The sequence below is a fragment of the Centropristis striata genome, chromosome 12 (genome assembly GCF_030273125.1).
Source record: "Centropristis striata isolate RG_2023a ecotype Rhode Island chromosome 12, C.striata_1.0, whole genome shotgun sequence".
NCBI classification, from domain to species: domain Eukaryota; kingdom Metazoa; phylum Chordata; class Actinopteri; order Perciformes; family Serranidae; genus Centropristis; species Centropristis striata.
In genome coordinates this window covers 32,925,949-32,953,833 of record NC_081528.1, presented here as the reverse complement: position 1 = coordinate 32,953,833, position 27,885 = coordinate 32,925,949, and the positions used below count along the sequence as shown (strand labels likewise).

The 27,885-nt window shown below is 40.9% G+C and overlaps 1 protein-coding gene across 1 annotated transcript; it reads right to left on the bottom strand.

Annotated features, from left to right (window-relative positions):
- Positions 1-366: 366 nt before the first annotated feature.
- On the bottom strand, positions 367-6,511 carry npas4a (neuronal PAS domain protein 4a). The gene is made up of 8 exons (XM_059346267.1): positions 5,754-6,511; positions 5,214-5,377; positions 5,024-5,126; positions 4,617-4,926; positions 4,383-4,492; positions 4,080-4,215; positions 2,192-3,969; positions 367-2,074 (listed from the first exon to the last, which is right to left on the bottom strand). The coding sequence occupies exons 1-8, from the start codon at positions 5,926-5,928 to the stop codon at positions 2,046-2,048; spliced, it is 2,805 nt and encodes a 934-aa protein (XP_059202250.1). The 5' UTR covers positions 5,929-6,511; the 3' UTR covers positions 367-2,045.
- Positions 6,512-27,885: the final 21,374 nt, after the last annotated feature.

The window sequence follows — 27,885 nt, the reverse complement described above, 5'->3', positions numbered from 1 at the left end:
GATTTGTAAAGAGGGGTGGCGGGGGGGTCATATGCCTACTATTATGTGTGTGTACGCATCATCATCATCATCATCATAAGTGGGAGGCGTGTGTGTGCCTGCGTGCACACGCTCGCACGCAAAAACCTCGATGCCAAGAGTGTGCGTCAGTCTGAGTCAGATAGTGTCTCATTCTGTCTCGTCATGTGTGTGCGTCAGTGCTGTTGCTGAGCGAAACTCGCTCCAGGGGAAGAAATGGAGGAGAGTGTATGGGAGGGAGGGAAAGAGGCAGGGATGGTGGGATGATGATGGTGATGATGATGATGATGATGATGATGAGGCTGAGGGAGGAACAAGGGGCTTGACTATGACGACACAAATGCATCAGCCGCATTAAGTGCACTTTTAATATAAATGCATTTGTATGACAATCAAATACACTTATAAGCAACACAATAGAACACTGGTCCACAATGTCCATTCTGCAGTAAGTAAGATGTTTAGAATATATCCCATCTTAGGCAATAAAAATCTCTTTCTCTTATATATACAGACCAAGAACTGTTTCATACAAATGTACAAATGTGTACAACCTTTCTGAAAAGAACATATGCCTATATCCACAGACATAATGCATATGCAATAACATCTTTTTCAAATATCACACATACAAGTATAGTAATTTTACACATGTATATTAACTTAGCCTTTAATAGCTAGAACGTAGGAATCAATCCTTTACTTGACCGTAGACAACTCTACGTGAGCATGTCGACACCATGGGAATAGTACCATTCTCAACCCGTGTCGCTTGGTAACTGAATAGAAATAGCACCCCGTCCCTATTTTCATTTTTTAAAACAAAACCTTTGTATTCTAACCCCTCTCAAAAAAGAAGAATCGCTCATTCACATAGTCAATTGTGCCTCGCTACACCGCGCTCCAGTGGAGCAACGATGTAAAAGTCCATGTCGAATGGACGTGATAAAGAGTTCAGAGTTCAGCAGGTCAGGGCCGTCTCAGGCACGCAGGAGCCGCTATAAGCTGCCAGCATTGCAAATATTGATGCTGCAACAATATCCAGCTGACTGCCCTCGGGCCAGCAGGGACCTGAAGAGCCCACATTCAGAGAGTCTAATGTACAGTACGACGTAGCAGTGGATTTGTGGCATGATCGGAGCTTCCGGCACGCTTCCAGACAATCTCTTGTTTGGTGTTACATCTCGTTAAGCACTTTCAACATCCTCGAGATCTTCACATGCCAGGATCTCTTCACATGTTTTTCTTTTTTGTTTGCACATCACATTGATACACAAGATTTTAGATGGAGAGATAAATATGAAATGTTAAAGGTTCAAAGCCGCAAACTCAAAGCTCAAAGTATCTCTGGTTTAAAGTTGATTACTGTTGTTTTGTTGTTGCCTTTAAGGCTGTGTGGAAAGGTGCTTTCAAATCAGAGCTGTTCTGGCTCCGAAGACTGGATAGAAAAGTTCTTAGCAAGAACTTATTTTGAAGTACTGATAGTGGTCATCCTAAGGATGTAAAAAATTTGTAAACATTTGACTTTGAATACATTTGAGGTTTGGGTTTGCGTTGCTGCATGTCAGGCATAAGTGCTATATTTCATCTCTCTATCCATATAGCAAGAAATGTTCTTTTTTTTTGTTCACAACAGATTTTTCACTACGAGTGAATACAAATGCGCATCTGGAAGTTAAACAGCGCTTACAAGTTCAGAGAAGTTTCTCTGTCTGATCATATCTGAAGCTCGTGTTACAGAGAAGCTGAGAGACACCATATGGACTCAGAACCCAGTCAGTTATGGGTCCATGTGGTTGAATCATCATGTAAATGTTGCACCAGTTTTGTAGTAGTTTACAGATTAATGACTGAACAAAAATATAAAGCCAATCTTTGTTCTTAGGAGACATGTAGGAGTTAAAGTCCTTAAGTTGTATATACATTATGTATATTTATACACTTAATCATTTTTTACTTTGCAGTAAAAGGGGCTCCACAAAATATGACAATATGCCATACTTAATGAAGTAAGTCACAGACTTATTTTAGAACGGAGGAACACTTCCACTCCCATCTGTAAGACAAAAAAGGGAAAAGAGAGAAAGAGGACATTAGTGGTGTATTTTCAGAAATGTTTTTCATCTCTTTTAAGACGAAGAATAAATAGGAGAGGAAAGAGACCGATTCTTACCTTCGTGGAAGCACTGTGGCGATGGATGACATTGGAGTTGATACAACTCAGGTTGTTGCCCTAAGCCAGGGGCGATCGAGGCACCTGCCCCAAACATGGGTTCCAGGACGGCCAGTTCCTCCAGGAGGGACTGATTGCAAGACACAGCAGGCGTGGGCGAGGCGATGGGCGTGGAGGTGGCGGGGCTGGGGGAGGCAGTGAGGATGAGGGGAGGGGAAGCTGGGATGGAGGAGCAAGAGGGCACAGGAGATGACACCACCTCGATCTCCATTGCTTCCTCCGCTAGCCCCTCCCCTTCCGCCATTGCCCCGGCCTCAGCAGCCACAGTCGCCCCGCACCCAGCCATGGAGTTACATTGCGCCGATTGGACGCTACAGAAGTGGCCCACTCCCTCAAACTGGGAGGGGTGGCGCCAGCACACTGGGGTTTGAGAAGAGATTGGGCTGGAGGGATTGGGCATCGGGGAGGTGGAGGGGGAGGCGGAGATGCCGGGGGACTGAGGAGGAACCAAGTTGTCTTGGAGGAGAGTTTCTAGGATGCTCTCTTCAAACAGAGAGTCATCATCGTCGAGGAACATGGGAATGTCCAGACCTCTCCATGCTTTGATGGGATAAAACTCCCTAAGCATGTGGACTGAATCGACATCAGCAGTTTCTGTGGCGGGTGACAGGAAGGGGGAGGGAGGGCAGGAGGAGGGTGACATGGAGGGAGGAGACAGTTTGGACAGGAGTGGATCCAGGTAGAATCCCTCTGCCAGTGAGCTGATGTGCTGAGCTAAGAGGGAGATTTCTGCCCTCTCCTTCTCCCTTTCTCTCTCCAGGGAGAAGAAGGAGAGGCAAGGCTGTTTACCGGGTGAGGCCTCAGGGGTGAGGAGGCCCTCGGGGGGACACTGGAGGGGCCCCATTGGTACATCTACATATAGTGGACCCCGAACCTCAGGTAGGGTCATCACTGTGCAGTCGCCATCTCCGGGGCTGTCGGGTGTCGGGGGCAGTTTCTCATAAAGGGAACTAGTGCCGTGCTCGACAGAGAACAGGAAGTCAGTGGATGGAGTAGGCAGCATTGGGGGGAGCTTGGTGGACAGAGTGGTCGGGGGAGCGGGGCTGGAAGCGGTAGTTGGTGGGGCTGTGGAGGAAGCTGAAGGGGCCATTGAGGTGGTGGCGGTGGTCGTTGTAGCAGAGGGCGGAGGAGTAGTTGTGCCAGCAGGGTCGAAGCTGAAGAGTGGTTCACCGAATGGGAAACTGGACCCAGCGACGTGGGGAGTGTAGGGTGGAGTGCACACAAACTCTTTGTTCTGCTGAGTCTGTGCGGTGGGGACGGGGGGGAGAGGCAGGGGGAGCGCTGGCAGCGGAGGGTCGAGCTGAAAGGAGGGTGGCAGGAGAATGTTCTGGGTTAAAAAGTCTAAGTCTGCTACTGTTTCAACAGTGACTGGAGTGGGGGAGGAGGCGGCTGAGGGGCTTTCGGTGGGGTGCTGCTGAAAGAAGCTCTCCTCCTCCAGAGAGGAGATGCTGGAGCGAGGGTCTCCCTCCAGCTGCATGGCCTCGGCAGCAGAGCTCCCTGGTTCATCGGAGGAGCCCACGCTGCAGCCGGCGGTGCTGAAGTCAAACGACTGGGCTGACAGGCCGCTGCTGCCTGGGGTGAAGACCTGGTCCGGGCTGGACAGGGTCTCTGAAGACTGGAGGCTCAGACCCTCCTGCTGAGAGGAGCCACTCAGAACCAGGGTCAGCTGGGTCTGCTCTGAGCTGAGCTGCTGACGCACTGACCAGGCCTCAGACTCGCTGAGAGAGAAGAGAGGAGAAACAGGAAGTTAGGACAATGTTTTTGTTTGTATTCATCAGTCTTTTGCCTCCAAATTGTTGAGTGTAGTTTTAAAAAAGGCAGTAAATACCTGATTATGTAGTTGTTGCTGCTGATGGGGATTTCTCCGGGCTGCAGTTGAAGCACCATGTAGAGCCAAACCCACGACTGGTCCTGAGCTTGAACACGCACCACCATTTCAGCTCTGCCCTCTCCTCCTTCTCTCACTGTTGAACAACAGTCACAGCACAAGTTGGCACCAGCTTGTAATCCTATTAATCATCATAGTGTTTTTTTTTCTCTGTGTGTGGATGTGCCAGTGGGCACAATGTGTGTATAACTGTGTGGGCATTGATGGTTGTAACTGCTAGAAATGTATGAGGAGTACACTTACATAGGCTGCGGTGCTGAGTGGAGGCATGTGACAGATCCTGTGGGTGGAGGAGGCTGTACCAGGAGCAGGAGCGTAAAGCTGTCACATCAAAGCCCAGATAGGCGCTCACACTGTGGAAGAGAGTGGGTGGTGATGTGTTAGGAGGATTTTTTTAACGCCTTTTAGTTATGTCACAAACAGATTAACAAACAAGTAAATATTTTATGCAACAGGTGGAGGTTTGTGTAAACTCACCTGTCCTGAGCAGCCTGCAGCCTCATGTCCCGGCTGTGTTGGGAGTGAAAGCAGGCCAGGAACAAGTTGCTCTCATCTTGGGGAGGGCTGGAGGGGGACTCCCTCTCTGTCCCGGGGCCGGAGCGGCTCGGGTGGGGCTCCAGAGGGGAGCAGAAACACACCCAGACCGGGTTGGATGTCCAGTAGGACCCGCCGGCGGGAGAGGTGGCAGGGGGAGAGAGGCAGCGAGCTCGGATCAGAACCAGCTTGTTCCCAGCACTCTGCCTCCGCACGGACTTGGAGGTGTTGAAACGGCAGCGGAAGAGACGGTCTGTGGAGGAGAGGAGAGATGGCTCATTAGAAATCATATATCCGCATTATAGGGTGGAGGGAAAAAAACAAAATTGTGTATTTAATATGTGTCTTACCCATCTCAAGTGAGGTGGAGGCTGACAGGTTGCTCCTCATGATGAAGTGGTCTGAGGCGTCGATAATATCATACACACTGTCCCCCTGAGCCACGAGATCCACCTGGAAATACGATCAGAAACGTTTATTTATCAAGCCAAAATAGTAGAGCTTGGATATTACTACTAAAATGAATGGCATGAGACTCACCATGGAGTGTCCGAGGTGCTCAGAGACGCTGTCTGACAGGTACAGGAGCTTCCCTTCCCCAGTCAGCAGCATGAGAAACCCCGGCAGCGCCTGCATCAACTCTGACAGCTCTGGGAAAGACAGAAACCTCGCGCTCTCCTCGAGACTAGCAGCAGTTCCCGCTCCTAGAGAGGAAAACATAGACATTTGTTAATAAAGCTGTGTGAATAAACCCAATATATATAAGAGAAACTGTGGCCGCAGTGTGTTTCAGCACCATGGACAGCGGCGCGGCTCTTATAATGGTGCTACAGCATTTCAGCACCATGGACAGCGACAAAACGCTGTTAAAACGCCTTTAGGGGCTTAAATATCGATTATTTTCGATTAATAATGACCCACAGCTCTACAGGGTATCAGAAAAACACATTTATATCAAGCATATTGCCTGCAGTGCCACTAAAACACTTGTTGATTCCGCCACTGTGAGAGATTGCTGCCTGTCTATGCAGCATCATCAACAGGTCGTTTTTATAAATTCAGAGTGAATTTAATTCTTACCTTGAGTGAAGAAGACGGATTTCCTGGTGTACATGCAGGCAAGTGACATGATGTGCAGGTATGAGAGCCGCGCTTTGTCCGCATCGGATATCGGCAACAAGTCCTTCAGGTTCCGGATCTCGGCGTTGATCTGGTCCCGTCGAGCCTTGGATGCTCCTTTGGTTGAGCGGTACATTGTGCCGGTTTGTTGCGGTGAAACTACCGAGATTCCTCCAGGTGAGAGTTGGAGAGTTGAGAGCGGAGTGTGGTCTTAACGCCGTGCAGCGTCCTGTCTCCGAGGAGTGTTAAGAGACAGGTTGTAAAAGTGGCGGAAGAAAAAAAAGCTCTGAGGAGTGTTATTGGACTTTCATCGCAGCTAGTGAGTGTTTTCCAGAGAAAGGTTTAAAAACCTTCTCCTGTCCTGGTTCCGCTTTGCTTTAGCTCCGCCACAGCGTCCAGCTCGGATGCTGGCCGGCTGCTGGATGTCAGTCCCCCCGCTCGGAGTGCAGGTGAATCGGCGGCTGTGGTAGCCGTCTCTTGCACAGAAGTCCGGAACCCGTAAATCTGGTTGGGGGACTCTGCTCGCCGGTCACTTATATAGCCTGGGACTCCGCCGGAGTAGGGGGGCTCCCAACGCACCGACACCGACGTAAAAGGGAGGGAGGGGGGTGGAGAAGAAGGGGGGGGCCGAGGGGGAGAGATATGTCTCATATCAGTGTTAGCAGTGGTGGATCTCTCCCCCTCCCTCTCCCGTGCCCTCTCCTTTCGGTGACTCTTCCTCGACGTCAGCTCTTCCCTCTACTCGGTGATGACGTCGGGCTGAAATCGGGAGCTCCGGCGACGCAAAAAGCCCGATTTGGACAAAACCGAGTAAGGGGCGGGGCAAGCGTAAAACGTAAACGGAGTCACCGGACTCCGGTGTATTGAAGGAGGAGGAGGAGGAGGAGGGGGTGCAAGGGGGGGATGGGACGGGAAGACTGGGTTGAATACGAACGAGGTCTCTGTGTTTATGTGTCTGGCACCTGATGTAGGCTGCCCGTCACCGCCTGTTTGCCCCGGACCTGTCAGGAAACACGGCAGGTGCTTGTTAGGTGCGATCCAGTGGTTTCACTTTGACCACATTTAATGTCAACATTTTTAAACATGTTAGGTTGATGATGCAGAGCTGAACATGCTCTGTTACAGGAGGCTGCTTCACATCGACCCGTCGCCTTTTATGAATGGAAATCGTCCCTGAGCAGCTGGAGACAGTAATGGGTGCATAAATGTACAGAATATTCCTCATATTTTTTTAGACTGATAGACATGAATGCTGCGCATGTCAAGTGCCTGCACTGCAATATCCTATATTTCTCTTGTTAAGAGGCAGTCTGTGGCATTTTATTTGATTATTTTTTCACAATATTTGCTTTCCGAAATACAGTGAACGCGTCAAAGAAATGACCTTATGGTGTATGGTGTTGTGACATTACTGTATGCCTATAGGAAACTATCCAGCTGCACATACTGACATTAACTGCGCGAAAAGCTGTCCGGGACCAGAATTTGACGCTCAAACGTCAGCAACCGTCTTATTATAGTTCTCTGTTTAACAGATGACGTTGGTGTGTGAATCTGCTCTTTGTTGTCTCCCTCCTTTTAAAAACTCACAAGGACGATCTTTCATGAACAGTGAAGACATTTTGATGAATGGCATTCATGAATTATTCGACTCGCGAGCAAACAGCAGCCGGTTATTGCGCAACCGGTCGCCAGTCTCACGTGAGGTAAGCTCGCGCTGTTTCTAAAAATAGATCTCACCGGTGACCGACACAAGGACTGCGAGGCGCGCCCCCGCATCCCGCGCCCCTCGTCCTATTTATAGATGAGGAGATTTCACTTTTAGACCCCCAGAATAGATGTGGAGTGTGTGCTTCACATGTGGAGCACACACCTGGATCTGTGATGCACACACTCATATTGCGCAATTTTTTATTTGTGTGTTTGAAGAGACCGGAGGTGTTATGGGGATTGTGGCAAATATGAAAAACAACTGGAGAGTTCCGGCTGTTTTACACTCACAAGGTGATCTCTCTCTCTCTCTCTCTCTCTCTCTCTCTCTCTCTCTCTCTCTCTCTCTCTCTCTCTCTCTCTCTCTCTCTCTCTCTCTCTCTCTCTCTCTCTCTCTCTCTCGATATTATGCCTTTGGACTGTATTTAGTTCAATGTTGACTCGGTCTATGGTTTAAGGTGAAGATGAAAGTATGTCAAAACTGAAATTAATGTGAATCAATGCAATGTATCCTGTTTTATATATTAACAACAACTATCACTTACATCATAGACAACAACTACACAATTTACAGCAGACAAAACATATGTATAGATGCCAAGTTCCATATGTGATTATAATGCAACACAAATAACTTCAGCTCCATCAGTGGAGCACCATTGTGTTTGTGTTGTGTTAGTGTTTACTCCTCATTGATAATTTATTTCTAAAGATTTATTATCTACTTGAATGAAATGAATGAAGATGAATGTCGAGTCAACAGGACGAGGCCCATTTGTTAAAAAATATTGATTAGACTTTGGCCCACTGTTTACTACTTTGACAGTTTTCAATATGCAGAAGAAGTCATTGATAAATCATCCGGCTGCTTGTTTCAGCTTTACCTGTTTCAGGCCCTGTGTGTGTGTGCATGTGCGGGTTTGTGTGTGTGTGTGTGTGTGTGTGTGCGTGTGTGTGTGTGTGTGTGTGTGTGTGTGTGTGTGTGTGTGTGCGCAAGGTTTGTTTTGTCTCATATTTCTCATTGGATGACTCAGCCATCTCTGTTTCCTCTTCTATAGAAATGAAGAGTTAATTTGCAAAAAACAGATAAAAGCTGTTCTTAAAATGAATCAATCACACTATTTTTTGACTATTTGTCTCTTGATTGTGCAATAAATTATATGAGTTTAGAAAATTAAAGTAGTTTGAGATATCTTATGGAAACAACCAGACAGCAGTTTGATTGATACTGCACCAAAATTAGAAGAAAACAACATTCAGATCAGGACAATATATCAAACGATGTGTGATAGGTTTTTGCAAAATGTACTCTTCAGTTGTATTTCCATCAGTGTACTGATTAATGTAATTTAAAATTACCCCTAGTCCTCACTTTCCATGTGTACAGTTCAGATCAGCATCACTCGAGCTCTTGAAGCTGAAGAAATGAAAGACGAGTTTGTCATCTCTGCTGCACGTCACATGGGCGAGCAGCGCCCGCAGAGCAGATAGAAATACATCACACACCAGTCTGTGGCTAAAGCGGGGACCATAATGGGTCATGACAGTGACATCAGTTGTCCTTTTGGCTATTCTGGATGCAGCGTCACACTCATTCATTAGTGCTGTTCACTCAGAGGAGATAAAATTGTCCAGGGGGTTGTGCCAATCTTTACTGGAAAAAAAGCCTAGTATTGATTCATGCGTTTTGTTTCAGGAGGAAACTCTAAGGTCTGGCAGCCTTTTATTTTTCATTTTGAACATTAGTTTTCATCTGCTCCAACATAATTGGCAGCTTTTGACCCCCCCCCCCCCCCCCCCCCCCTGTATTTTTATTTTTTATTTCTTTATTATTACTATTATTTTTGATGATGATTATTTTATTTTATTTATTTATTTATTTATTTTTAATTTCAATTTTTTTTTTTTTTTTTTTTTTGAATGAATGAATATTATTATTATTGTTGTTGATGTCATTTTTGTTATTTTTATTTGTCTATTTATTTTAACCCGAGAGTGTCTGGACCACGCGGGTGGTGGGTATGTCTGATGTCTGGTATTAGTATTTATTTAGGATCTGTCTTGTTACTGTTTTGTCTGTAGTTTAGCCCTTTATTTGTGATGTATATTTTGAATCCTACTATTTTGTCTTGAATGGAATGTTTGAATATGAAAATCAATAATAACACTTTGATTATTATTATTGTTTCAGGAGCGTCTCTGATGTGACCCTGTTGGATGAGTTGGGTGTCAAAAATGATCCAGATGTTTTTCCTCCTGCTGGATGTGATGAATGCAGCAGGTGAGTGAAGATGTCCTTAAAGCAAAACTAGAAAAGCACAGTGACAGTATAAGAAACATATCATGACTCAGAGCCATATTGTTGTAGTTTTTTCAGATAAAAAGAATAAATGAAATAAATGTTTTTAAATAACACAAAAATGCAGATGGACACTCCTAAAACAAGGCTACTCTGCTTATTAGAGTCAAAACAAGAAAACAAAGTGATTGGAGCTGAGAAAAAATACCAAATATTCTCTGGTTTCATGTTATTAGTTGTGAGGATTTGCTGCTTTTCTTATATGATAGTAAAGTGAAGGCATCACTTTTCACTATTTGCTGACATTTTAGTGACATTTTTTCTGTCACTGTTCTTTTAAGGTTTTTGTTCTTCTTCTTCGGTCCAGTCTCTTCTTTTTCTCTTTGCTCTTTGCTTATCCTGCCCCAGTAACAGCCATAACCACAAATTTAACTTATATATAATATAACTTAATATAATTATATCATGAAAAAAATCCTTCTACTTTTTAAACTGGCTAATGTACAACTAACTGAGAAAACATAAAGATAGATTATTCCCGTCTGTTTGCCCTAAATCATTTCATCCGATTTTATTATTATTATTATTATTATTATTATTATTATTATTATTATTATTATTATTATTATTATTATTATTATTGTTATTAATAATAATAATAATAATAATACATTTTATTTATAGAGTGCTTTTCAGGATACTCAAAGACACTTTACAGGTTAGTAAGCACAATTTTAATAACAATTTAAAAGCACAGTCAGGAAGAACACAGAGATATAACACAAAATTCTTATTTTGTGAGGAACTGGACCGAGGGACAGGAATTAAGAATGAAATCTTCTGTCTGATGGTTTTGTTTGCTTATGTAGGTCATGTAGAGGCATCGCTATTAGAGTGACACAGTGTCATAACCAGTTAAAAACGCCTTGTAGCTTCTTTAAACTTTTTACTATGAAAAGGTTGTTTATTATAATGACCTACATCACTTTACATTATCTAAAGCGCCAAACTCTCAGGATCCTGACATTTTCCCTACAAAGTACTTCATTCTGCATTATTGTTTTCCTTCTACTGGAGTTCTCTTGTCTAAAAACCTTCCACTTCTCCAGGAGATTTACTTGAAACCAAAAAACTTTAAGTTTAAGTTTCTTCAGCTGCCACAAAGTAATACATTGTTTCCTCCAAGCTGAAACAGAGATGCTCTGCATCTTGTCGTCATTAGCAGCAAAACGACTTCAGCATTCTTGTTTCATGTAGGAAAAAATAATTATTAAATTAAGCAGACAACGCATTTAAGGTTACTGCATCATTAACCGGCCTATAAGTCTGTGGCCGCAAATAGCGATCATTTGAGTAATTAATGACAGAAAATAATCTTTAACTACAAAAAAGTCACATTTCACAAATGGAGACTGACTACAAAGTGATTTTTATCTTGTGTTTGCCCTTGTAGGCTTCGACCATCAAGCACAGATTAATTTGACAGTAAATTATTTAGATTCTTACTTAAAGGACTGTGTCAATGTTTGTACATAATTTTTATCCACATATTCATTATTACTGACCATCTACTCAAGTGTTTCTTTTCTGATTTATGAATTTGTGAAACTTTCTCACGTGTGCTGGGTGTTGTTGTCCCACTTTGTTGCCCTCAAATTATGTTTCAGCTCTTAAAATATCACTTTGGAAGAGACATATTTTCCTTAGGGGCATTAAAGCTGCCAAAAACTGTTTACATTAAGGAGGAAATCTCCGTACATGATTACCAAGGTCAGACGGGTTAACTTACCGTGATTAATGAGACAAACCTATCCAAGCAGTTTATGTCTTACAGTCATCATCTTTATCTGTGCGTTCCTTTTGAGGTTTGAGATGTTTCAAATGGGGACGAGGCGGGTTGTTTATTCTTTCTTTATGTTTGTTGGTTATGTAACTTTTTTGTCTCTTCAGTTGAAGTGTGAAACCAAAAGTCACTTTAATTTCTATTAAGTCTTAAGTTTAACCTGTAAATTTACTTCTGTACATGAATACATCCAATTCTAATGTCATATCAAGTCAAATCCTGATCCTGATCTTTTACCTAACCTTAACCATGTAGTTTTGGTGCCTAAACAAGTAGTATTTTCTTTTTCAGTTCACTACACAACCCAGTGCATTAGTATGTGTTTTTCCCCAAGGCTTTATTATCACCGTGGTATTGCATTTGTTATGATTATACTGCCAATGATAAAGAACTGTTGACAACTTTGCTAACAGAGCCAAACATCAAGAAACTGCAACAACTCAAGACATAGCAAGCCAGCTAATATTTCATACTAGTCGAACAGCAAGAAGACCAGCTCGGCGTCTGTCAGCCGCCTTTTATTTCACAAAAATCTCTAAAAACCAGTGTGAGAGTAACTCTTGTCCATCAGCCTCTTGTTGGGTTTTTATCATCAAATTTCTCAGCACATTTTGAAAAAGAAAAGTTTGATATAAACAGCAAAATTGGCTAAAAGTTTTGAAAATTAGCAGTTTTTATGCTAGCTTGAGGTGGTTTTTGTCTTTACTGAAAAATAGTTAATGCTGTTTCTGCTCTGCTGGTCAAACAAGCTGACAAGAAAGAACAAGTATAAGTTGCCCAACTGAATCCAGTTCCTGAAGACTTCTCTCGTGGGTGGACAAAGTTTTCCGATTAGCAACCTCTTTTTTTTGTTGTTGTTTTTTCTCTCTTGCACAATCTCTACCTTCTTCTACTGTTTACTGATGGATTCGCCTACAGCAATACATTACACTGCCATCTTCTGACCAAAGTACATTTGTTTGTTTATTCGCTCTAAACCACTTGATGGGAACGACCCTAATTCACATTATTTTGAAATTTTGCTTCAAAATTTGTTTCGACCTGGAAACACAGCTACTGTCTCCTGTTTCTGTCTGTATTTTCTCTTCCCCTCCATCATAATGTCTGTAGAGGCTGGTTCAGGAAATTTAACAAAACAGTGAATGTTGAATGTGCTCCTGGAGTTTCAAACATTCATGATAATGTCAGTAAACAACTCAGATAAATATATGACACATGTCTCATTGTTTTTAGACATTTTAATGGGGCACTGACAGACAATTATGTAAAAGGTTCCATAACTATAAAACTATAAATTAATGCATTTCGTATGTTATGAAACCCAGCGTATATGCACAGTGATTCATTGAATAACTCGGCAACAGAAATCCTCTTCACTCTTACCTAATAAGGAATCTGAGTATTTTAAAGCCCATCAGTGGTTTTCAGGGTAAAGTAGAGGCAGAGGTGTTGTTTAAATAGAGCACAGTTCTGCTCTACATGTGAATCCCATTTTCCCTCGATTTGTGACTAAGCACACCACTTTCTTCAATATGTTGTGTTATTTAGAGATTGCCTTTTAAAAAAACAAACAAAAAAACATTGCTGGCAGACTTTCTCGGGGCAAAAATAGCACACGTCTTTATGCAGGAGCTCCCAGAACAAAAACACTCAAAGTTGTTTGTTTTCTTCCACCCAGCAGTCTCGTAGGTACTCAAGCTGTCCCGGTGTCCCACACACTCTCTTGTCTCAAGCGCTGCCATTGTTGCAGTTGTCATGATAATCCGGGCCATTATGAGACAGGGTTGTGTTGGTACCATAGGTGGGTGGCAGAGAGGAACACGGCTATGGAGAGGCGGATGGGTCGAAGGGATGAGTGCCTCGTCTCCCTGACAGTAAATGGACCCAAATGAATCCAATTAGTGGGACGTCTTTGTGCCAGAAACTCCTGTTTGTCTCAATATTCATGCGGAGGCTCATTTACTCTTATAACCCTCTTAAGTACGATCACTCATCAGGGCGCATTAAGCCGACACTCACTCATTTATTGGCTGTTTTTCCCACTCGATGGGTCATTCATTCTTCACAACTCATTCACAGGAGCATGTCTGCTACATTTTGAATGTCCAATCTATGTCTCACCAGCTCACCCATGTCTTCCACTGATTACCTAATTTTGAATAATTAAGATATTTGTTGGTTGGTAGAAATGGACACAGAGATACTGTACACACACACCTGCTAAATGGCATGCTGTAGGTATAGAAAAAAATATTTAATATATCAATTTAACTACCTAATAAACTGTTATGAGGTTTAATTTTTTTTTTAAAGTCTGATCACTTTAAATGTGCAATGTTTTTTATGTTAAATCTTCATCTGAGAAGTAACTAAAGCTGGTAGCTAAATGTAGAGGAATAAAAAGTACAATATTTGTCTCTAAAATGTATTGAAATAGAAGTATAAAGTTACATAAAATGTAAATACTCAAGTAAAGTGCTAGTACCTCAAAAGACTTCTCTCCATTTTCTCTCGTGGGTGGCCAAAGTTTTCCGATTAGCAATCTCTTTTTTTGTTGTTGTTTTTTCTCTCTCACACAATCTCTTCTTCTTCTATTGTTATTGACAGATTCGCCTACAGTAATACATTACACTGCCATCTTCTGACCAAAGTATGTTTGTGCAGCTTTGTTTATTCGCTCTACACCACTTGATGGGAACGTCCCAAATTTACATTATTTTGAAATTTCCCTTCAAAATTTGTCTCAACTGTAATGGAAACATAGCTACTGTCTCCTGTTTCTGTCTGTATTTTCTCTTTGCCTCCATCATTATGTCTGTAGAGGCTGCTGAACCTGATTTTACAGCCATTGCCTGCTCAACCTGGATCTGGTTCAAGTAATTTAACAAAACATTGTACTTAAGGACAGTACTTGAGTAAATGTACTTAGTTACATTCCCCCACTGGTTGCATCCTCACCCATTCACACACTGGCTCCGTTATTCATACATCCACTCTTTCTAAATCACTCCCTGAGATGTTTTCATACTTATTGTACTAACTTGCTCACCCACTCACTCGCTATGTTACCTTGCACAACCTCTCAAATTCACTCACTCATTTAATTTCAGTTATTCACAGGATTACACACTCATTCACAGACACTTACACTCTGTCACTATCCTCCCCACACACACACACACACACACACACTGAGCAGATGTACGAGGCGCAGGAGTGTTCTGGCTCTTTCTGTGTACACACACACTGACACACACACACTGACACACTCGTACAGTCGCTAACAGGTGTGACTTTCACAGCTTCGGCCGTTGGCATGGACTGAAACTGCGGATGAGGGATGAGCAGCGTGTTCCTCCACAACCTTAGTCATCACATCACAGGGAACAGAGCGGATAGATCATCAGTCTCTGCAGCAGCTCCATCACTGTGTGACTTATGTAAGTTCACAACGGATAAAATGTCAACACTTTGACTGACAATGAGCGATACATTGTGTTTGTCTCAAATGTAAATGGGGCTATTAATAATTGAATTATTTCTGGACCTCTTGGGGGGGATGATGGGGGTACACAATAAAGGAGTGGATCTCATGCCAGAGGTGAAAGATACTTGTCCTTTTTTCCCTCCTAAGACCATCTTTTCTTTTTTTCTGTTTATTTTTACACACAGAGAGTCAAGGTCTGCTTCTTGAAAGGAAGGAGCTAATCTGTCGCCTAGCAACACCTCCCACTCCTGCATCGAAGCTGGAGCGAGTGAGAGAAAGAGAGAGAGAGAGAGAGAGAAAGAGGATGTGGAGTAAAGAGGAGAGTTGAAGAAGAAAGAGGGAGAAATTCAGGGACACAAAGAGGTAGAGGGGGACGAGCTGAGAGATGGACGTTAGTATTTGGTATCTGAAGCATCACAGAGGAGATTTATTATCACATAAAGCTTGATACTGCATACATACACTCACCGGCCACTTTATTAAGTAAACCTGTTCGACTGCTTGTTAACCTATATCTCTAACCAGCCAATCAACTAGAAAGGAGGAGTGTGGTCAGCTAAAGCTACTTAGAAAAAGTGTCTTAAACTACCTTGTAAAAAAGGAAATATGTAAATGTGATATTATAACAAATACAAAGAATATACAAAAAAGTCAAATGCCAGGAAAAAAATCTGTGCAGTATGCATTCATAATCTGTTACCATAAACTTTACTCGCTTTAGAGTCACTAATTATCTTCCTCCTATCTAGAGGAAACCGAGGACAGAACGGCACCAAGCTGGATTCGAACCCTCCTGCAGTGAGTACTAACTTCTGCACCAGCGTAACATAAACCAAAATAACAAAATACTACAGCTGTGGTCTTGTGCAAAAGTGTGCATGCCTTAAGAAATAAGAGTCCAGTTGGGAGCACTGCAAGACGCAGGATTACTCAGTCAGCCAGGTAACTTCTAAAACAGCATCCAACAGCTGTTAAATGTTAAACCATTGAATGGCATGCTGGGTAAAGCTTGATCTCTGTCACTCTCTATTCAAGAACAGATGAAAAGAGTGAGAAGCCAGAGATCCGACATTGTAGCAAACTCAAACATTTCAAGCATCAACCATGTAAGTTTTTGTGTAATGTAACACTTTTTTCCCAGAATTAGCCTGGTCCCAAATGACATGTATACTTATGTATGTAAGCACTGAATGGCAGGTTTACTGCTAAGGAAGATTGGATTAGTAAAAGGTGCAAGCAGCAATACTGGAAGTCAAGCAACCAGCCCAAAGTGAACAGGCATGTTTTAGACACTAGACTACTTTATGAGAAAACGGGACCTACATACAGGTGTGTATGTGACTGACTGAGTAATTATTAAGGCCCAAGCACGATGGTGTAAAAGTGATATTGTTCCTGTAATGTTTATTATATTATTAAGCATATTATTACTTGTTTGTATTACTGGGACAAAAAAATATATATTTATCTTGTGATCTTGTGAGGGTCCCTCCCCCCTAGGTTAGGAATCAGTGCTTTATGTGAAGGACTAAGCCTCAGTTGGTATGTGCTCTACCAGTGTACCTCCAGGTCTGAGCAGTGACACAAATGTGGAAGTGCCTTAAAACTGCATTATTTCGTTTGTCCAGCAGGGATCGCCACCGTGGGTTGCAAAGAAGTCCGGTTCTATATCAATACTTCTCACTTGATTTATTACCTCAGAAAAAACTCTTGTGGTAACATTATGGTCTCAATCGGTAGTTTTAAGTCTTCTTCAATACAATATGATGTTAATAAGTAAGTAAGTGAGTAAACTTTATTTATATAGCACCTTTCACAGACAGAAGTCACAAAGTGCTTCACATAAAAATCATACACATAACATAAAAATGTACATACAAGTTTTAAAAGACCAAAACAACAGCAATTTAAACAACCATAGCAGTCCCAAAACAATTAAGCAAAAGCCTGAACAAATAAAAATGTCTTCAGTTGGCTTCTAAAAGTGACAACAGAGTCTACTGAGCGCAGTGAGAGAGGGAGACTGTTCCAAAGCAAGGGAGTAACAGCCTGGAAAGCTCCATCACCTCTGGTTCGAAAACGGATGCGTGGAACCATGAGCAGATTCTGATCTGCTGACCTCAGAGCCCGAGTGGGGGTGTAGGGCTGTATCAGGTCGCATATGTAGGGTGGAGCCTGGCCATGTAAGGCTCTGAATGTTAAAACCAGAATTTTAAAATTGATTCTAAAGGAGACAGGGAGCCAATGTAAGGCTTTAAGGACAGGGGATATGTGGGACCACCTATGCGTGCGGGTCAGAATTCTGGCTGCAGAGTTCTGTACTAATTGTAGACACGACGGCTCATTTTTGTTAAGACATGAAAACAAACTAATGTGTTAATAATGGTCCAATCTAGATGAAAATAGATGATGAACCAGGGTATGATTCGAGGCGTGGCTACCTTATGATTGACAGGTTGCTAACAGGGCGATACTGTGAATATTGTGACAGGCCTACTGATGACCCAGGAACAAGATAAGTGGTGAAGAAATGTAAGATTCAATAGCTTAGGCCTCAAATTTGGTCTCTAAAAGACAAAAAAATAAGTACATTCACATTCTGCTGCTCAGTATCTTCTGACTACATGTCACTTTTTCTGATTCGGAGCCGTCGACAGACAGACAGAAGCAACCTGCGAATATGAAGCATACAAACACCCACACACACAGCTCCACCCACACTCCCCGCTCCTCACCTCCCGCCTTTATCCATCACTCCCTGCCTCCTTCTCTCCGTGTGGCTTTGTGAGCCAGTAGCCTTGTACCTTTTTTCTCTACGGTTTTTCAATATCCAGTTTATTTTTAGCAGCCAGGGCACAGAACAGGGGGCAGAAGTTTTTCACTACAGCTCTTCAGTTGTGTTCAGAGTTCTCTGTCTCCCCAAGGTCCCTCGGATTATACTTAGCCACACAGGAGAACACGGGGACAATAACTCGGTAAATAGCCAGGATGTTTCTATTGATTGTGAAACTGAACATGTGACTGTGCTCAAGGATAGGATCAGTGTCAGAATAAGTTTTTAAGGTAAATGCATCACTCTTCTTGAATACAAGAAAAACAAATATTTATCCAACATTAAATATTCATATTATACATTTTCATACAGCGTTTTTATTCTTATTATTGAGTTATTTGTGGTGTTTTTTTTGGTTGTGGACACATGCAGAGACTTTACTGTAACATACCAGCACACACACTGACTCCTTCTCCCCACAGTAAGTTGGTGCTGATGCAGGGTTGCCATGGTGACGTGATGTAGATGTGTTACATCATGAGAGACCTCCGAGCAGCAGATCTTTCATTGAGACTCCCTCTCTCCCTGTTTTCCTCTCCGTGTGCGTTTCGCTCCCCTCGATTAACTCTCAGCAGTCGATTTCAGACAAAAGGTCGAAGAGTAGATCAAAGACAAAAAAAAAAAACACCAGCGGATCTGATAACTGGACGCATTTTTTAGTTTTAATTTGAAGGTATAGCATCCAGACATATGTTGAAGGCGAGGCGATAGAGCGAGGTGTTGCATAACAAAAGCAAAGAGTGGGCTGATGAGAGCGCGGGAGGAACAGATGTGCTGAACGGGGCTCCACATCAGCCAATAAAACCATATTTGTCCCTCATTCTTTTCTTAGACTCCATTTGTCCTCCTTTCCCTCGCTCAAAATACATCTCTCTATTGACCACATTATTATCACATAACTCCCCTCAGATAACTGCCATTATGGTTTACTTTCCCTCTTTCTATGTCCCGAGCAATTTACAGATTCATTCTCTCGGGCTGATTCATGAATGGACGGGGTCAATTACCTGTCAGCTGTTCATGTCTTCTCTTGGAGCTCTGCTTTCTATAGTAGTGCTCCAAAAATACGTTAAAACACAAACAAGACCTGTGTGGTGTCAACAAGCTGGGAAACAGGTAACAGGTTATATACGTGCCGTATTTTTAGGAAATCAACCTTTTATGTTATTTATATAAAATTATTATTATTATAATTAGATTATAAAGAGTAATTGGGTAGATTACTACATTGGGTAGTTGTGTTCTAACTAAGTAAATGAACTTGCTCATTCTTTGGAGCACCATTTCCAATTACTAGTATTTGTGCTACTATATAATCCGGTAACCCTTTATAATACGGTCCTTAATAACCATTAATTAACAAGTAATTAGGCATTGTTCTCGCTTTAGATCCGGTATAGTTGCAAAAAGCATAGTTAACTTATAATAGATGAGCAATAAAGTATATTTTAATATCAATAAGCAAACAAAATAAGATGAATAAAGGCATGGCAAAGACATAATGGGTGGGTCATGGATGTTTGTAATGCCATTATTAACACTTATATCAGCTTATAAACACACAATAATGTTAATAAGCATCTTGTAAGGACTTACAAGGGCCTTATTATTTGTAAATTAATGGTTATTACAAGGACCTTAATATAAAGCGTTACCTATAGTCCTATACTGCATGTCAGCGGGACATGTTGTACTGTTTATTACATCTTTCAAACATCTTACAGATTAAGATTTTATAGACAGCACATATGGTCAGGTTAGAAATTAAGACACTGTAATGTTATATTTGGTTGCACTCATTTGAACAACTTTATGAACTGTTGGATATTTTAATCTGTCAAACTGCTTTCCTTAAAGATCAATAATAATAATAATGCTCTATTACAATACTCTGACAGGAGCTATTTGGCTGCATAACAAATACTTTTCCTTTCATTTTTACACATCTGTTCAATATGCTGGTAAATTGATTCAATGTTTATTTTAATTTTTAAAGCACAAAAACTAGCGCAAAAAAAACTTTTAAACCCCCCCCCCACACACACACACACTTATTTCCAAAGAGGTCATTGATGGAAAAAACAGACATGGACAAACATAGAAACAAACAGACAACATGAACCTACTGATCATATATGCACCTGCACGCTAGAGTTCGAGCTCCTCCTGCAACACTGCAAACAAAGCCTCCTTTACTTTTGCTTTAAAGAATTGCATGTTTAGCACTTTTTTAACTGCACATGCATCAGCACAAACTCAGCTAAAAGTCTGACATCTCATTTGGTCAATTTAGGGAAGAATAAAGCTGCATGGTACCTCAAAAATACAATAAATATGTACAAATCTTTAGTGATGACTACTCAAAATGTTATTATAGAGCACTTGTTTCACTATTCATACATACAAATACAGTAGAGATATATGATTAAAGTTGTGTGTTATTGTAAATAAAACACGCTCATTATATTATCTTATGAATAGACAGACTCCAGAGGATTAATAAGCAATTTCATGCTGATAAAACAAGTATTTTTACACTGTTGTATGAAGCAGAGAGGCTGAATACTCCCTCCACAGCTGCCGTCTTCTCCTCAGCTCAAAGTCACAGCTCCAAATATGTTGTTTTTCACAATCAGTTTGTGTGTTTGTGATTCACAGAATTCCTCTCCAGCTTCTGCTCCCTGCCGTTCACATACCTTTCACTTTTTCATTTCTGTTATTTTCTGTTATTTTTCTCAGGGCTGAATGTCTTTTCAGCATAGGTCCCTTTTGCTGCTATACACCCACACACCCATAGCAACACGTTGTCGTTTCTTGGTAACCACATTTACGCAATGAGTAAAGAAATTGAAGGTAGAGTAGACATGGGTAAGGTCTAGTTTCGAGCCTTATATAAATCCATCCAAGGCTCTCATGTCAGCCACTTCTGCTTGTTTGACAAAGTTAGATAAAGATGCTTTTTAGGTGCCTGTGTGTGTGTTTTTGTTTGCAGAGCACATGCTGCACTGTCATATCTTCAATTACTCGGCTGTTAATCACCGACATGTGACCCAGTATCCCTCTCGCTGCACTAAATTCCCCGTGTGTTGGAAGGAGATTACACTGACCCGAGGTAATGAACATACCAGACTAATGAACCTGTAATTGGACCGGACTGATAAGCTAATTATTTCCAGAGCTAACAAGAAATGAGTCCTGTTGTATTACAGGAGGAGGATTTAACCCTTTATCAGGCAAAGAACTATATTTGGTAACTTCAGGTAATATTTCGAGAAAAAAGTTGCAAATTTATTAGATTAAAGTGGCAAATCTACAATAAAAAAAGTCGCAGATTTAAGAGATTTAAAGTGGCAAATCTACAAGAAAAAAAGTTGCAGATTTAAGAGATTTAAAGTGGGAAAAAAGCAATTTTTTCTCACAGATTCACCACTTTAAATCTCATAAATCTACGCATTTTTTTCTTGTGGATTTGCCCCTTTAATCTCGTAAACTTTTTTCTCAAAATATTATTTTCATATGGTTTTTTTTACACATTCTGGCTGTATGTAATACCCTCCAATATTCTCTAGGGTTGAAATTTGAAATTTGCAAGTATTTCAATGAGTGCCCTATTAACAGTTAAAGTGGTGAATCTGGCAGATAAAAGGTCGCTTTTTTCCCACAGATTTGCCATTTTAAATCTCTTAAATCTGCAACTTTTTTTCTTGTAGATTTGCCACTTTAACCTAGTAAATTTACTGAGAGACCAATGATCCACACAGGTCTCCTCCTCTCAAACAAATGAACCAGGTGATTAAAACCAGTATAAAAAATAAAAAAAAAAAACGTTTACTCAGCTTGTTTCTCTGATAAGATTTCCAATGATTAAAATCCTTCATCTGGGTAAAAAATAGAAAGATTGAAAGATATAAGATTGAAATAGTGTATGGTAAAAAAAAAAAAAAATAAGCATAAAAGTGTATCATTTCTAATTTCTAATTTGTACAATACTTTAGTTTGTGACCAAATACCTGAAAAACCTAATTATGATATAAAAACAATAAAACTGTCCGGTTGGTTTCTTAGATCAGTGGTTCCCAACCTTTGTTATGTCTGACAACACCAACTATATTCAAAATGTTTTAATTTCAACTGATTGTGTATTAATGCAAGTAGTTATATGAAAGGGGATATTGTTATAGTTATTTTTCACACACCAAACAGTGTAATCTTTAGTCAAGTCAAGTCAAAGTTTACTTATAGAGCACATTTAAAAACAACCTCAGTTGACCAAAGTGCTGTACAGTTATTAAAATAGAATAAATCACACACAAATAGGTATAAATAAAAACAATGAAACAGTAAAATACTAAAAACAGTAAAACAATAAAATAGTAATAACAACTCAATCCAAAACAGAGTTAGAGATAAAAAAGACAAATAAATGCTAAAAAAAAAAAAGTAAAAAGAAAGCCAAGGATTCTTGCCTAGCTGAGACTGAACGCCAAGGAGAATAAATAGGTTTTTAATAATGTTTAGTAATATCTCTTCTTTCTTTTTCAGTAGGTTTGTTGATGGTACTTAATTACTTACTGGGACAATCGGTGTAATTAATGTAACTAAGTACATTTACTCAAGTACTGTGCTTAAGTAGAATTTTGCGGTACTTGTACTTTACTTGAGTATTTTCATTTTATGTAACTTTATACTTCTACTCCACTACATTTGGCTGTCAGCTTTAGTTACTTTTCAGGTCAAGATTTATTTATTTAATTAAACCTCATAACAGTATATTAAGTTGTTAAGATAAACCCTACCTTGAGAATGCTGCTTACATAAATGCATCAATAATAATAATGCAATAATATATTTAGAATATATGTAAAACAATGTGAGTGGGTCCATTCTGCATTACAAGTACTTTTACTTTTGATACTTTACATACATATTGATGTTGATACTTTTGTACTTTTGCAGGACTTTTACTTAGTAGTGGATTAATTTTACAGTGTTGTATTAGCACTTTTACTGAAGTGGGGGATCTGAATACTTTTTCAACACCAATTTGAAATTAAAATGTTTGTTTAGTTTCCTCTTGAACACAAATATGTGGAATGACAGATAATTACAGAAACAGAGTAGGTAATCTCTACATACCAAAAATGATTGTACTCCTTTTTCTACATTCGCAGGTTTTCTATATTTCTTTACGTTTCGGTGGAAAAGCGTTGAGTTTAACCCTTTATCAGGCAAAGAACTATATTTGGTAACTTCAGGTAATATTTCGAGAAAAAAGTTGCAAATTTACTAGATTAAAGTGGCAAATCTGTGCGAAAAAAAGTCGCAGATTTACGAGAAAAAAGTGGGAAAAAAACAACTTTTTTCTCCCAGATTCACCACTTTAACCCTTAATAGGACACTCATTGAAATACTTGCAAATTCCAAATTTCAACCCTAGAGAATATTGGAGGATATTACATACAGCCAGAATGTGTAAAAAAAAACATATGAAAATAATATTTTGAGAAAAAAGTTTACGAGATTAAAGTGGCAAATCAACGAGAAAAAAATGTGTAGATTTATGAGATTTAAAGTGGCAAATCTGGGAGAAAAAAGTTGTCTTTTTCCACTTTTTTTCTCGTAAATCTGCAAGTTTTTTCGCAAAGATTTGCCACTTAAAATCTATTAAATCTGCAACTTTTTTTCTTGTAGATTTGCCACTTTAATCTAGTAAATTTGCAACTTTTTATTCAAAATATTACCTGAAGTTACCAAATATAGTTCTTTGCCTGATAAAGGGTTAAAAAAAAATTTTCACCACATTTTGAGTGAAATGAGTCTGTAACAACCTGTAGTGTATTGTTGTCCCTGATGTGATTGTTTTTGACGTAATTGTCCTCCCCCCTCTGATTGCCCTCTCCATTTCTGTATAAAGTGTATTCAAATATCCAGAAGAGAGAGCCATTTCCTGCCTCATGCCCTAACTAATTTACACTCCCTAATCACCAGCCCTCTTTCTATTGTGCAGCCTGTTTTTGATGTAGCACAGATTCCACTGCCCGCTCTTTTCGTTAATGAACTAATCTCAGTGCTCGGGGGCCTGTGGGTGGAGGGAAATGACACTCCACCTCGCTCTTTCATTCATAAATATAATAATACCTACATTGTGGTGTATTGGAGGGGGGAGGCATCGAGAGCTTTTTGTAATGCAACAGGAGGAGATCAAAGACCGCTCCTCCGTCACAGCAGCAGGTCTGTAACTGAGGGACAGAACAGGATTTATGTAACACAGAAAGGTGTCTCTTCTTCTTCTCTTCTGTCCATCGTACCGGAGTGGCCGGTGCACTCTGTACCCGCATGGGCCTTCATGTCCTCGCTTCCGGTCCCACGCCGTCCCCCACTGCGGCCTGCAGGGCACGGCTTGCCCAGAAATGAGATCATACTCCAGCAAAGGTGCCAAAAAAAAATGAGGCCCAGGCGATCCAGCACTCCCCTCTGCCACCCCAAACACTCCTCCCACTCGTCTGTGTGGGCAACGCCACTCTGAAACACATGCTCTATGTAAACGCCCACACACACACACACACACACAAATAGAAACACAGACCTACACTAAAAATGCACACATTTTAAATGCTTTATTTGAATCTTCACATTACATTACTACACTCACTCTTCTGTGTCCGTGGACAGATTATGCAAAGAGCTCCAGGGGACAGACGTGTAAACTGTCCCTCACCCTGTGGACGTTATAGACACCTGGACTGAAACACACACAATATGACTATATACATTTTGAATCTCTCTCTGGTGGTCTCGCATCTATATTTTGTAGTTGTGCATCAACTTTCAGTCATTTTGTGTCTATTTTAGTGTTTTTGCATGTCTTTGTGGTCATTTTTGCATCTCTGTTGTCTTTTTACTATTCTTTGTGGTCATTTTGCACTCTAAGGTGGTCATTTTGAGGTGTTTTTGTGTTCATGTTGTGCCTCTTTGTAGTTCTTTTACAATTCATTTTGGTCATCTTGAGTATCTTTGTATCTATAATCTTGTTACGATTCCTTGTGGTCGTTTTGAGTGTCTTTCTGGGTTGTTTTACATCTTTTTGTAGCCATTTTGTGGTTGGTATGAGCGTTTTTATGTTCATTTTGCATCTCCATGAAGTTGTTTCCAGATTCTTTGTGCTTATTTTATTGTCTTTGTGGTCATTTTAGATGTCATTGAGGTTCTTTTTGTCTCTTTGTGATCATAATGAGTGTCTTTGACTTAATTTTGTGTCTCTTTGTGGCCCCCTTACCCTCTGGGCCCCTGGGCCTTTGCCCAGTCGGCCCGCCCATTAGTCCGTCCACCATAGCGTCGTCCTGTTTCAGTCAGGTTTTCATTCTGTCTGAATGCCAACAGGAAATGCCAGGGGAGTTGTACCATTACTCTCCCCTAATGCGAACATGCACTGTCACGCACACCTCCTACCCTACTGCACTCTTTAACACCATCGCCAGGCTCTGTCATCTTTGTTCTCCATCATCACAAGATGCCAAGTTATGCAAGAAAAAGTCTGCGCTACAACAACATTATTATTATTTCAGAGCTCGGAAAGTATCAGTACTGTAGTCGCTGTGTTGTACATTATTTGCGAAAAGTAGACAAAGTTGCCTTCACTTTTTCCTCCCACAGGTGTATGAGTTCATGGAAAACTGGAGAAAATGTAGGCTCACTCGTCAATTAGGTTATAAAACCAACACTCTCTCCTCAGGTTGTTGCTATTCCTGGACTGCTGCTGTGAGAGGAGATCCGTGTGGACTGCTGCCCCCTGGTGGCACAGCGCCGTCTGCTCCGATTACATAAAACAGGGCTATGTGTGTGAGTCATCACCCCCCAGTGAGGACAGATGGAAGGTGTGTGTGGTGTGTTGGTGTGTGTTTGTGTGTAGGACGGGGCGGAGCAAACAGCAGTGGACTGTGAAATAAGGGCTTTCCCCTCTCTCTTTTTCTCCCTCTCTCTCTTTTTTCTTAGTTTTTTTTGTGGGTCAGGAGAATCAGTTAACACACAAGTGAAGTGCTGTGACAGTAAAAAATAGAACAAGAGGCAGCAGCCATTTTGCCTTTCCTCTCTAATTTAATGATGTTAGCAAGTTGATACAAGATTTAATCAGCCTCTTCCTGACGCAGAAACATTTTTAGATTATTGCTGGAGGACAGCAATGTCTGCCTTTGGATCTTACTGATTTGCTGTGTAGCTAAGAGATCCCTGGCTATAGTTAAAGACTGAACAGAAACCATGTTAGCTGTTAGCTGCTTGTTGTGAGCTAATGATGTTACAGTAAGAAGCAAACATCTAATGCTGTGGAGGGTTTTGCTGAGTGTGTGGGAGCAGTTAAAGAAGGGGGTGGTTCTGATACGCTGGAGCACGCTGCTCGTTCGTGGGCCCGACTTAAACACCAGCTTCACTGCAGACTGGCCTGCATTCTTCACACACGACTTCTTACTGACACATTTTCTTTAGTAAAACAGGTCGAGGGAAGCAGATAAACAGTGAGGGGGTTTGACTGCTTAGCGGGCCGTGGCTGCTTATTAAGCCAATTGTAGTTTAGAGGCAACTTAAAGGTAAAGTATGTCAGAGCAGCATACAGTCCACTACTTAATATATATTCATGTTAATATACATTATAATCATGTAAGGATGAATGACTTCATGTTATTATCTGTGTAAATGCTGTAATTGTGTAATAATTGTTTGATTTAATGTGGACCCCAGGAAGAATATTCTTCATCCCTATGAAGACTAATGGGGATCCAAAGGATACAATACAAGACAATACATTCTCCAAACCATATGACCTTATGTGTTATTGTACCCACCCTCAAATACAACCCACAGGAGCGTTTCCAATAATGGCTTCCATACTGGATACAGGAGAATCAACTCATCCTCATATGTAAATGTCATGGTTTCCACCTTAAACACATTGTGAATGTTATGAAACCGCCGCAGTTTGGGTTCAGGTGACGCAACAAAACTTCTTCCTGCCCCCCAAAAGAGTACATGGTTGGGTGTTACATGATAGTTTTAAAAAAAGTTAATATTAATGCAGATCAATCCTGGAAGTAGTGTGTTTATGTAAGATTAAGATTAAGAATTATTTATTGTCATACCAACAACACATGCATGCACATGATGAGGCACGAAATTAAGTACTGAGGCCCGGTCAAGCGAAACATACAAGTAAAAAGAAACACAATACAATACAACATAGTGAAATATAAAATCTGTAGCTACATATACATATAAATATAGTGCACAGAGTCAAGCTAATCTAACCAATTGCACCTGTCCATGAGGGGGGCATGGTGATTATTGCACAGTAGCTGAACTAACTACTGGAAGAAAAGTAGTAATGTTGGTGACGTAAAAATGTGACTCACAGAAGATAAATTACTTTAAATGACACAGTTTACTTCTGTTTTCACACAGGTCATTAACTGAGTTTTCTTGCTTCCCTCTTTGCTTTCACACTTGTCACTTCTGCATTGGCATCTTTCATAGTGACGACAGCCACTAGAGGGCGCTGCTTACTAAAGGAGGAAATATGGCTTTTAATAAGCTGCTGTACAAATGACACATTGGGTCGTATTTAGGACCGTCTCATCCTCTGACAGTCTAGTAGATAACATTGTGGTATTATCATTATCGCGGGCAATGTATCATGATCACATCGTAAGTTACTCTGTTTTTCCACCCCTGTGGACTCATCACTGCCCCCAGAGACTGAAGGGTGGAAACCACGCATGGTGCTTTAATGAGAGCTGCAGTTGTAGAGGGTTTTTTTCCCCAACAAGAGCCAACAATGAGCTCATTTCACACTGAAAAAGAAACATCCATGACAAGTGACACAATGGTGATATTTATGGTTTATCTTAAGTGTTTTAAAAATGTTTTTGGTGT